Source organism: Micromesistius poutassou (assembly GCF_964030765.1).
Source record: "Micromesistius poutassou genome assembly, chromosome: 7".
Lineage (NCBI taxonomy): Eukaryota > Metazoa > Chordata > Actinopteri > Gadiformes > Gadidae > Micromesistius > Micromesistius poutassou.
In genome coordinates, this window is record NC_140277.1 from 9,267,126 (window position 1) to 9,279,409 (window position 12,284).

The following is a 12,284-nucleotide window of genomic DNA, read 5'->3' on the forward strand; positions in this document are numbered from 1 at the left end:
TCACTGGACGACACAGCGTGTGTCCGCCTGCTGCTCCTCTTCCAAAGGAGCGGTTCCCCTCCCTGAAGAATGAGGAGAACCGTGGTCCAGAAGGTCTTGGAGAAACTTCTTGCTCCCACTGGGTGGAAGGTTGTAGAAGAAGTACTGAGGCGCCATCTCAATAAACCTGGCAGAGAAAGAAGGAGGAGGTTGGTGGAGGTAATAACAATAAATACATTATTGAACCTTTTTAAACCGTTTTAAATAGTTGTTATCGTGATGGCAAAACATTACATGAATGACACTGTCACTCTCAAAAAATCGGATTGTACGATATGTTGAAAATAAAATATACACGTAAGGTGAATTTAAAAAACAATAGGGACGTTAAATATGTGGAAAAATAAGATGAATACTCTGTATTCTGCCCAGTTGTTTTATATAAACAAGGTCATGCATCCTTTAGGGTTACTAGCTACTTGTTGATTTTTCTGGGCCTCATGTGCATGTCACTTTTGATATAAGCAACTGATAAATGACTCAATATGATTGTAGTTATATCTAGTGAAATAAATCAACACTAGTTGTCCCATGTGGTAAAAGCGTGTAGGTCTTGTCCGTACTCTTCGGGAGCGATGCGTGTGACGGTCCTCAGGCAGTTGTCCTCCCAGAAGGAGAAGTGGTGGAACAGGATCCACTCCGGCAGGCCCAGCTTGGGGGTCCTGGCTCCGTAGCCCGACAGGGGGTGGATCTGGGCCACATGTTTATTGGTCAGGATCAAGTAGTTCCCCGAGCCGTCCGTCTCCTGGGCCACCTGGACGTAGATCAATGTTGTGTTGAAGTGTTGATAGTGTTATTGTTCTATCGCTGCTTTTCAATCTTCAGCAAGTTCTGATTCCAATGTATAACTCTCCCAGCAGAAGTTCTGCTATAACAGAGCAGGACTTCTGGATCCCAGAGTACCATTGCCGTGACAACAACAGCAACAGCTCTCCCACCTGCATGAAGAAGCCGGCGAGCAGGGCTCTCTTGACGTTCAGGGTGTTGCTGCGACATCCGAAGGTTGCCGTGGAGATGGGAAGCTCCGTCCTCCTCAGGATGTGGATGAGTTCGTCCCGGAGGTGGTCAGCGCTGCGCAGGGCGGAGAGGCTCAGGTCGTTGGTCTCACACCACTCCTCCACCCTGCAGTCTGGGCCAGGGGAGAAGCCAAAGTATTTCATTGATCAAAATGCACAGTACAACAGAGGGTCCCTCTGGACACCGGGCCGAGGGTCCATTACGTGATCAAAATAAAAGACAAAGTAAAATGGAAAACATTATTTTTTTAGTGACCAAACGGTATCTTCCAGGGTAGCATTGTGAAGATTGCTGTTGCTGCCTGTTGTATGTCTGTACAGTCTGTATGTTTGTACAGTCTGTATGTCTGTACAGCTGTGCCGTTGCCTCTCTAACCTATCCTTTCTCACTTTCTCACTGCCCCTTTCCCTTCCCCCCCCAAGAAGCTTGTGATTTTTGTCAGGCCATCATTGTAAATAAGAACTTGTTCTTAATGATCTGCCTGGTTAAATAAAGGTTTAATAAAAATAAAAAAGGTTGTAAGGTAGAGGTGTCTGACGGCGGAAACATGTTTGTGATCGTTTGACTCCTATCTCTGTATACAATTTACTATTTTGTTGTCTTGCCAGTCGCTCCTATCCAAAGTGACTCATTGAAAGACTTGCATGTCGTTAAGGGGTAGGGGGTAGGGGGTAGGTCCTCTTGCTCAAGGATACCTACAGGTAGACTGCAGACATTAGGCATCCTACCCTATCAGGCCTCGTATTTGTTGTCTGGAAGCTGTTTTGGCAGCCATATATTTGAACATAACTGTTGTTCTGTACCCCTGTATGTTGCTGAATACACCGGAATGTAACCAAACCTCTGGAAACCCTTTCTACATTTCAATAAAATGAAGCGATTCAGGAGATCACTGTGCACCGTCCGCTGTGTTTCCCCACAATGCATTGCGGTAAGCCACCAAATGGCTCCTTGTGTATGTTGTCTCTGCTGCTGCCTTCTGACTACAGCATCTGGAGGTGGCTCATCACTCACATGGGTCCTGCTGGCTCTGCTGGAAGGCTTTGAAGACGTTGATGAGGGTGAAGTGGTCTCCTGCCGGGTGCTGGAACTTCATGAGGCTCCGGCAGGACGGATCCGCTCCCAGGCCCACCGAGGGAGCCCGGAAACAGCTGGGTGCTGACGGAGAGACGGGGGTGGAGGAATGTTGTTTACCAACACAATGACAACTAGATGGATAGCGGTACAGTCGTATGAATGTATTAAGTACATCTGGGATATATTCACGACGGGAACCATCTGAAACAGCCTCTCGACCAGATGCTGGATATTTTGCGAGGTTTCTTTCTTGGATTGTGCTATTGGCGGTGCTTAAATAACATTCAGGGAACGAAGCACATCGATTCTCTTTGCTACTGCATAATAATTTCAAGGAACTGACAGTTCTTACAATTGCCAATTACATTGGCAGCAAAAAGGCAACATTTAAAGATAACAAAAATATTTACATACATATCCTATACCTTGACATATCCTATACCTTACCTTACCTTTACCTCTGTATCTGCTAAGAATTTAATGTGAAAAGTATGAACAACTTTTTTGCAATAATAAAAGAAGAGTGAAATGCTGATCAACTAGAGAGTTATTTACCTAATAGACATCATGTTCTGTACCCACTACATCGCACTTAGAGGGCCCCTATTTAATCACCAGGTGTGACTTTGATGAGCCATTACAAGCCCTTTCAAAATCCACCCTCGGGTTACATCCCACGCGCGAGGATCCACCTAGATTTATGCTGGCAATATCAGCCATCAGCTGGCACAGTCCACTTAATATACATAGGTTGATAGGGGCCCTTCGACCCAATAAGTATTCACCATGGAAGGAGTTCAGCACGACAGCCCATTCTGACCTGTGAGCATGGCAGCGATGGTGACTACCTCGTCCACACAGTCGAACTCGCAGGAGGCCAGGAGGGTCTTGGCCATCTGGGGGTCCAGCGGGAACTCAGACATGATGATGCCCATCTCAGACAGGTTCCCGTCGTCGTCCAGCGCCGCCAGGTAGTCCAGCTCCTCCAGAGCCTGCATCAGGCCCTCCGGATCTGGGGGGGGAGATGGGTGGAGACGGGTGGAGATGGGTGGAGACGGGTGGAGAATGGTTTCAGAATAGGCTCAGAAGGTTCCAATAGGAGAGTTTTTCCTGTGGATAAAGCAACTTAAAATGGAAAATCAAATTGAGATAGAGAAGAGAGAGGGCGATAGAGAGAGAAAGCAAGGGGGAACAGAGAGAGACAGATTCAGTGCACAAGCAAACAACAATGACACACACACACACACACACACACACACACACACACACAGTTTGGCTGTTTTTATGAACATAATGATCTGTATGAGCATGTGTTGATCTGTGTGTGTGTGCCTGCGTGGGTGGGTGGGTCGGGCGTGCGTGTGTGTGGAAGCGGGCACAGGGAACAGAGCCTGCTGGTTCCTCTACGATGCGGTCCACTGATCTCTAATAGGAAACTGTTTGTTCTGATCTCCCAGTCCTCACCTCTCTCTCAGCATTCACTAAATTACACCCAAATCGCTTCCCACAATAGCGTAGCATGAAATTGAAAACGTCCCCTTCGCATTTAACATCGGATACGCCCACGTATATTCATCGAAATGTGCTCAAGAATAATGATATTCATTTGCCCTGTGTAGGCATCCAGGAAGCTCCAGAGACCAGGGTGAAGCAGAACTAAATCCCCCGTAAGCAGACTCTCACCTGGTCGGTCGATGAAGTCACATGGGCCCACGCCACTGAGCTCCATCCTCTTGAGGAACAGCACAGAGGAAGTGATGTCACACTCCAGGATGTGCGGGTGTGTCTCGTCGGGCAATAGCCGGTCCTCCGGGTATAGACAGAAGCACTTGCCTAGAAGAGATAAACATCCAACTGTGAATTCAATGACCCAGGGAATGTGTGCGCATCACATCATATCAAGTGATTAGTAGTTGTTAATTTATTTTACTACAACACTGAGGCTAGCTTAGCCGCAAACCTGTTGGGCCTGTGAGTTGTCTGCGACTGGCTGCTTCCCCCCTACTGATTGGCTGAACCATGGCGGAGTACGTCCTGATCCGGGGGTTGTACACCTGCAGTGACATCAGAACCACATGGCATCAACCTTACAGATCAGTAGAGATGGTTATTTTTGAGAGATATTACGCATGCTGTGATATATGCATTTATTTGATTACATTAGCAAACAGATTGCGTGATATTATCACTTCATAATACAGTCATAATTTATACATTCATTGTAGTAATCTTTATTTATTTGACTTTGACTTGGTTAAGAGGCAGACAAGAAACGTGTATCAAGCAACAGAATATACAAACAATAATAATGTATTCCAAAATATTAAGTTAAGTTAATGTGTGGCTACAAAAAGCCCAATCTATGTCAAAACGCCATAAGAATAACATACGTATCTCTCCCCGAGCCCAGCATCGATGACAAAATTTATCGAGCCCACATCCCAGAAGAAGTCCTCGTTGGGGCTGGAGGTGAGGAACACCCGTCGGCCTCCAGAGGCAGGCTGGCTGGCTAGACTCCCTGCCTGCCCAGGGTGCACCGGGATGGGGCAGAGCTGGCCCAGTGTGGGAGGCAGACTGGAGCCTTCCTGTCTGAGCAGGTCACATGCCAGATCCATCTCCTAAGAGAGAGAGAGAGAAAATAAAATAAAGAAAGACAGATGTAGAGACAGACTTCAAATAGCATTATTTTATTTTTTTTCCTTTCCTCTCATTATTCATTTATTATTATTATCTGTATTACCATTTAATATATATATTTTTATTAATTTCAAGATTCTGTAATCAAGCAGAAGTTGATATGCATATCAGGATTTAGTCATTTCATACAGATGCATCTGTATGAAAGATGCCATACCAATACAGTTTAAATTAATAAGGCAGACCTGTGCGGTGACCAGGAACACAACCACGTCGCCCTCCTCTTTGGAGTGGTGGATCTCCAGAACCAGACGCACAGAGGAGCAGAAGTAATCTTCATCTCCGCTTCTTCCACCACCACCACCACCAGCATCAACTCCTTCACCCCCAACACTACCTCCACCAATTCCACCACCACCCTCTGCACTACCGACACCACCTCCATCATGACTACCTTTACCGCAAACACCACCACCACCAGTACCTCCATCTCCTCCACCACCACCCTCTCCCCCACCACCGTCACCACATCCATCATCACCACCACCCTCTGCACCACTCATACCACCTCCATCCTGACCTCCACCAGCACATCTACCACAAACACCACCAGTACCTCCATGTCCTCCACCACCATCCTCTCTCCCACCACCGTCACCCCTACCCTCTGCACCACCGACAACACCTCCATCATGACCTCCACTAGTACATCTACCACAAACACCACCACCACTACCAACACCAGTGCCTCCACCTCCTCCACCACCACCCTCTCCCCCATCACCGTCACCACATCCACCACCACCACCACCTCCACTGAACACCACCTCCCCCGCAGCGGGGCTCTCCAACTGGATATGCGGCCCCGCCACTGAGCTGGGGGCAGAGCCAGCGCTGTAGTGGCCCAGCAGCTTGGGTCCAGGGTGGCTGGAGGTTAGGAGCACCGTGCGGAGCTCCGGCCTCCGCCTGCCCACGTCCCTGAGCAGGCCCAGGAGCAGGTCGGTGGCCAGGGTCCTCTGGTGGGCCTGGTCCACCACCACCACACCGTAGCGCCGTAGCTGGGGGTCCGCCTTCATCTCCCTCAGCAGCATTCTGTCCGTGCAGAACCTGGTGGGTGGACGGAGTGTGTGTGTGTGTGTGTGTGGGGGGGAGGGGTTACATTAACATAAATGTGTGATCATAGTACTCATAGACATAGAGAAAATAATCCATCTATGTTTGGGAAAGCGAGAGAGACAGAGAGAGAGAGGGAGAGACAGAGGGAGAGACATAGACAGAGACAGAGAGAGAGAGAGAGAGAGAGAGAGAGAAGAAAAATAACCTCTCCCAGACCTGAGCACGGTGTCCCCAGAGCAGCATGTTTCCTGGGGTACGCTGTAGCCCACCTCATGGCCAATGTTGACGTCCATCTCGTCGGCCACTCTCAGGGCCAAGTCCACCGCCTGCTGGCCGCTAGTCTCAGTACACACCACCATACCGCGATCGTAACGCTCCGCCAGGCTCAGCTCTGCACACCACTGGGGTATCTGTGTTTGTAAAACAAGGGCATCACTTATATCATGCTAAATATCCATAGGATGTTATACATATTCCATACATGACATTTATTTTCGAGTTTCGAGTAAGTTTGAAGCGCAGGCGTTTTATTATTTTGTAGGTGCGACAATGTGCAGTAGGCCTATGCTTGTTTGCTCTGAAGCCTAAATTGTAAGTTGATTTGGATCAAACAAACACACACACACACACGCACACGCGCACACACACACACACACACACACACACACACACACACACACACACACACACACACACACACACACACCATCATCATCATCATCATCATAATCATTGGTGCACAATTATAATAATATAATGGTAATGATAACATGGATTGATCTACTTACTTGGGAACTCCTACCGGTTTTGGCAGACCCACTCACTATGACAAACTGGCTGCTGGATAAGCTGTCCATGAAGTCTCTCTTAGCTTTCCAAACCGGCAGATCCGTCCTCTCCTTGAGCAACGTGTAAAACCTCGAGGAGTAGGGCAGTCCGTCGAACGGGTTGATCTCCAACACGTCGTCAAATTCACTGTCCGACGGACTAACAGAGTCCATGTCTAAATCGCCCTCCACGCCATCTCCGGATCGCTCCTCGGCAGGTGTACTGCTAATGTCCTGCGCCATAGTCGCTGACTGTTATAATAAAACTATGAGCGGAGTTTACATACTCATCGACCAAGAAACAGCCTATCAAATACAGCCCAGAAAAAAAAATTGATAGAGCCACAACAAATTATAACACAATTATAAAAGGGGAATCGTTTCCATATGGGGGGACACGAATCGCGAACGGATCAAAACAATGCGCTGAACGAAAGGACAGACGCGCCAGGCGCGTCATGTGGTCACTAAGCCTCAGATGAGCTGCGTGGGATCTGTGGGACAACACGACATGGAGGAAGACCCGTCCGCTAGGGTTAGACGGATGGCAATTCGTATACACACGGACTTCTCATGATAAACTAAATGGCGCGCCAAACGTAAAACATTAAGTCAAACGGGACAGATGCTGTCCTGCAGTGCCCTGAGACAAGAAAACATCTGAACCGGTGTCATCACTTTCAGCCAATGAGATGCCTTGTGCAAAGGTTACCATAGCAGCCATAGAGTTGGTAGTGTTGAGAACGATTTACTACTAAGTTTAAGGTATCCCCCACAATGTTTTGTATGAGGCACATTTGAGACTTAAAATTAACACATTTGAGTTTGATTACGCCTACTTTATTTTTATTTTATTTTATGAACCTGGTAGAGCTCTTGATTCTTGCTCACAGCCAATCACAGAGCGTTCTTAATTAAGTCCACCTGACTTGAATAAGAACCGCTGTAGCAGCGAGGCGCATGCGCGGAGTTTGGACACACTTGGCCGTGGACGTGGAGCTTCGAGAAGGTGCTGCTGTTCTTTCATATTCAACGTGACGTGCGTGCGTGCGTATCGCCGCTTCAGTAGATTAGAAACGGCTCTGCTGATTGTAGCTCGTGTTTTCATTCTGTATTTGGCTTCAGTCTGGGTTTTGTAGTTTCAAGCTAATCATAAGCGATGACAAAATGTGACAATAGTTATGTATCAAGTTTTCAAAATCCCCAATGTTTGGATGTGTTGTCAAATAAATTATAATTTCACTCTGGGAAACGGAACGCAGCGCTGATTTCAGTCTTGTTTTGCGTGTTCGTTTTCTGAGTTAGCACGCCAAGTAGCTCAGCACCAGCCGTCTGATGGAGTTTGTGTTCGTAAAACCTGTGGGAAACACAACTCTGAAGTCTGTCTGTCTCTGGTTGGGACGTCTGCTCTGCAGCCTGACTAAGTGGGTTTTTCCACCAAATATCCTGGGGAATGTGTGGCTGTGAATGGCTGTGAATAAGTGAAAACATTAAAACAGCCTACAAATTCAATTGAAAGTGAACAAAACGAGTACTGAGATTTGGGCAGTGTTTTGCGTTATTATCTGGAGCTCCTGGTGGTGAATGTTTGTGTGATGCAAGCAGCTCCTCCAGGAAATGTAAACTTTTCCCAAACTGATTTAATAGTTAATTTCAGTAATTTTCAGTAAGGACTAGGAGGTGGAATAGCCATGTGTGGAAATAGTAATTTGGAACTAGAGAATAGTTACCAAAAGTAACTGTTTTGTAAGTATGACATTTACTGTAAACTTTGGCGTGTCTTGGAGTAATTGGGTTAATCAGTAACAGGGTATTTATTATTATTATTATTATTAATAATAATAATAATAATAATAATAATAATAATAATAATAATAATAATTATTATTATTATTATTATTATTCATGAAATTTATATAGTGCTTTATTTGTTCCACCAGAATCAAAGGAGGGACTGGTGCTGAGAATTACTGCTTGATGAGGCCGACCCCCGCCCTGCCTCCATCATCTATCCAGAAGAGGTAATGTAATCTGTATGAACTTGGTTGTTTGATGCACTTTAAGCAGCTTATTTTGTGCCTGCACTCAGGAATACGCTGAACTTTATAAACGCTAATGTCACTGAAAGCGGATCTTAACAGATGTGTACAAACTGACCATCAAAATATACAGGTCTATGTGTTAACAGAGTAGACGCATCAACGTGACTGACTTTGAACACACAGCAACAGCTGCGCTCGCTCAAGGTGATTTTATTCAACACCAATCACAGTACAGGTACACACCCACATTAACAATCACAGGTGTCAATGTTCAATCAATTCAATCAACTCAGGATAAAGTAAAAACCAATCAAACAAAAACAGCAGTATCGCATTTGCACCTTAACCAAACAAAAACGTAATACACATTGAGAGCACACAATTAACACTGTTTGGTTATTGATCAATCGTTGACCCACACTGGACCTTATGAAGCCTGATTAGTCCAATGATTGGGAGAGTTTGGTTCCATTTGATTTGATTTGGTTCCATGCTCAGCTTGTTGGTTTAGGCTTGGTAGGATGTTGGCTTGTTAGACTTTGTGTAGAATTTAGTCATTGATTACATGCTGTATGCTGATTTTACACATGCACTTGCACACACTACTCGTAACTCATCTATTTGTTAAATAGTCTACTTTTTCAGCTTTCAATTGAGTCACAGCTTCAGTTCGATGGCTGCATGATGTTGACTTATGTGCAATGTGGTTTCTTTCCGTGCAATGCTGTATTTGATTTGCCTTGGGTGGGGCCTTTTGTAACGGGCAGCTCACTGAATGGAGTGAGGGAGGGTTTTTGTTGAAGTGTTGCGCTTTGACTGCCGTATGGTCTGTTTGGCACCTTGCACCCATAGTTTGGCCATTGGTTTGCTCCAGGGGCGGTGTCATTCTGAGTGGCAGAATTGTTCTAGAAATAAATTCATTGGACGGACTGCGAGGAGACGTTAAGTCTGACTGCCGTGGAAGGTTAAGATGCCAAAAAGGCAAAATCATCGGTAGATTGCGCTATAATCAATTACATTTACAACGTCAAACTTGCCATATTTATTTCTATCACAGGGCAATAAAAATACAGTGGTGAAGTTGTTGGATATTTCGACAGATATTCGCATATTCATTTCGGGTTCATCAGTGGTTCCTGCCGTGCCTTCAGTCAGTCTTGGCGGACAACCAAGGGACACCTACTTGCTCCTGACTGCTTGCTTTTCACATAGGGATCGTCAATCAATTACTGAGCAGCACCTGAAGTCACAGCCCCGGTAGCATCAGTCCAAATGTGATTTGTTTAATGTTGTTCACCAAAGATCTCCGCCATGCGTTAAAAGTTGTGCTCTAATTTGGTCAGGCTTGTCTACATGAACCAGATTCAGGCGGCTTTGGTGAACAGTTCTTCAGGTAGACCGTCCTCTGTTCCTCTTGCAAAACCAACAATCTTAATTTCCCCTTGTAGTGCCTGAATAAATTTTAACTTTTGATAAAGCAGTTACAGGACTGAGTTAAAGTCATGAGGGTATCAGGATTAATATGGGGCAAGCTGTGGTCATTGAGATTCTAGCTGCGAAAGATGCCAGTTTGCCAATTGGGTAAAGTGAGTTTAACTTCATCAAGATGGTGTAAAGGTACTGGCCAATGTACTTTGCATCAAGTGTCACTACACCCTATTATAATAAGCCTACAGAATGGCTAACTAAACTAAAATAATGCAAACTGCTGCAGTTTAGTGGGACTTATTTGAGTTTAACTTTGTACTTTTATTTTATTTTGGAAGCGGATCCAGTAGTCCAGTTTTCGCGGCTTTATTTCTGGTAGTTTGAGTTTTTATTAATGTTTTGGTAGTTCAGGGGACAGTCCAGGGTCCGACGGCCCAATGCGTGGTTGGCCCAGTACTGTTCCATCCTTCTCTTTATTTTGGCTGGATCTGCTTTGTTAAACATTTAAGTACAATTCATTATCACTGTTACGGCCACCCTTTGTAACATGACTCATAGTTCAGCGGCCAGTAACATGACAGGAAATAAATCACCAAACCAGAATTGAAGTTGAAATAATAATACCACTTTATTAAACTTATCCCAAACTCCTCCATCAACTGGAGGACCGTTTAATAAAACAAAAGGGTGGCGGAAGCCTGGGCCAGCCGCGCATTGGGCCATCAAAGCCAGGGCTTCCTCCTCCTAACCTACAATTCTCAGACCCTCTTATAATTCACGGAACCAAACAGCTCAGGACAAGAGACAACTTAACGACAGGATTGGCAGGAGCTGCCAATAGTGAGAGCCGTGTGGGAACTAGGGCTGTCAACGAATATTCTAAATTCGAATATATATTTGAATAGTTTTTAAAAACGTTCAAATAGATATTAAAATGTGGAAAAACACACACCCATGGCAGCCACGGCACGGCTGTCTGCTTTGCGAGTGGGCGACCAGAACACTATAAGACAAGAGTCAAGCGACAAGAGTCGGAACCTTAAATTGCTTGCACAAAACTAGAGAGAGAGAGAGAGAGACTTAAATAAACTACCTATACAAGTAGTTATGTCTCGTTATATTTGTTTGTCCTGTTATTGATGTAATGCGCGTCATTGACATAATGCACAAATATAGATATTCAAATAGTTTGAATTTGTGTTTTTTTTAGAGGGAATATTCAAATGTCATTTTTGAGCAATTTTGACAGCCCTAGTTGGACCACAGGCCACGCCTTAAGTAGTAGTAGTATAGCTCCACCCCCGAATCAGGAACACCTGAGAGAAAGAAGAGGATGAAGCAGGAGGAATAAGCAAAAAGGGGAGGCGCATAACAATCACTTATTTTCTGTGTATTTTGTTCTAATTCTAACACAGCTTTTAGATGTCTTAAATAGAAATGTCCTCAAGACGCCTTAAGAATATTTAAATGAACAGACATAGGAAATTAGTCTAACCCTTTTTTATTTTGGAGGTACTACTTACAAGAGTGGGATTTTCCCTCCAAGTACCTGCGTAGCTGTGAGCCTGGAGAAATAGACACCTGATTACAGTATCAACTATTTCTCTCTCAGGATAACCTCTCTTTAGTCCATTCTCAATCTGATGAGTAAATCTGAAAAATGTCAGTTTCTCTTTCTGGCCTGATTCACTCATTTGACCATAAATCTCAATGCTTGGCGGTTAATGATGTGGCGTTTCATGATGTGGTGTGGCGTTTTGTGATGTGGTGTTTCAGTTTTCTTTACGACCTGCTCCACTGGACACGTAATCGAGTCACATTGGGAGCGGGCAGAGCACATGGAGATATATAGAATAATCAACTAAGTGCTCGGCTATATATGGTTTTTCATTGTTGTGTGGAACAATCACTAGGGGATTGTGCATTCGGTACATGTTCAGTCATTTAACGGGCCAATGGTTTAATTGGTGGATGTTTTCATTGGCGATCTTCTAACCAAACGGCACCAATTGTCCAAATGTTGTCCTTCTTTAAATGGTCCTCGTACAAACAATGTCTGTGGTCGTACAGCTCTGTGTTTCTCTACCTCGACTATCAACCA

General features: G+C 45.1%; 1 protein-coding gene across 1 annotated transcript; it reads right to left on the bottom strand.

The window, feature by feature from the left end:
• On the bottom strand, positions 1-6,956 carry dhx32b (DEAH (Asp-Glu-Ala-His) box polypeptide 32b; the record flags this gene model as incomplete). The annotated part of the gene is made up of 12 exons (XM_084470187.1): positions 1-166; positions 603-793; positions 978-1,168; positions 2,071-2,214; positions 2,954-3,145; positions 3,817-3,966; positions 4,094-4,187; positions 4,524-4,751; positions 5,016-5,104; positions 5,573-5,877; positions 6,103-6,296; positions 6,675-6,956. The coding sequence occupies 12 exons, from the start codon at positions 6,954-6,956 to the stop codon at positions 1-3; spliced, it is 2,226 nt and encodes a 741-aa protein (XP_084326313.1).
• Between the last annotated feature and the right edge of the window lie 5,328 nt (positions 6,957-12,284).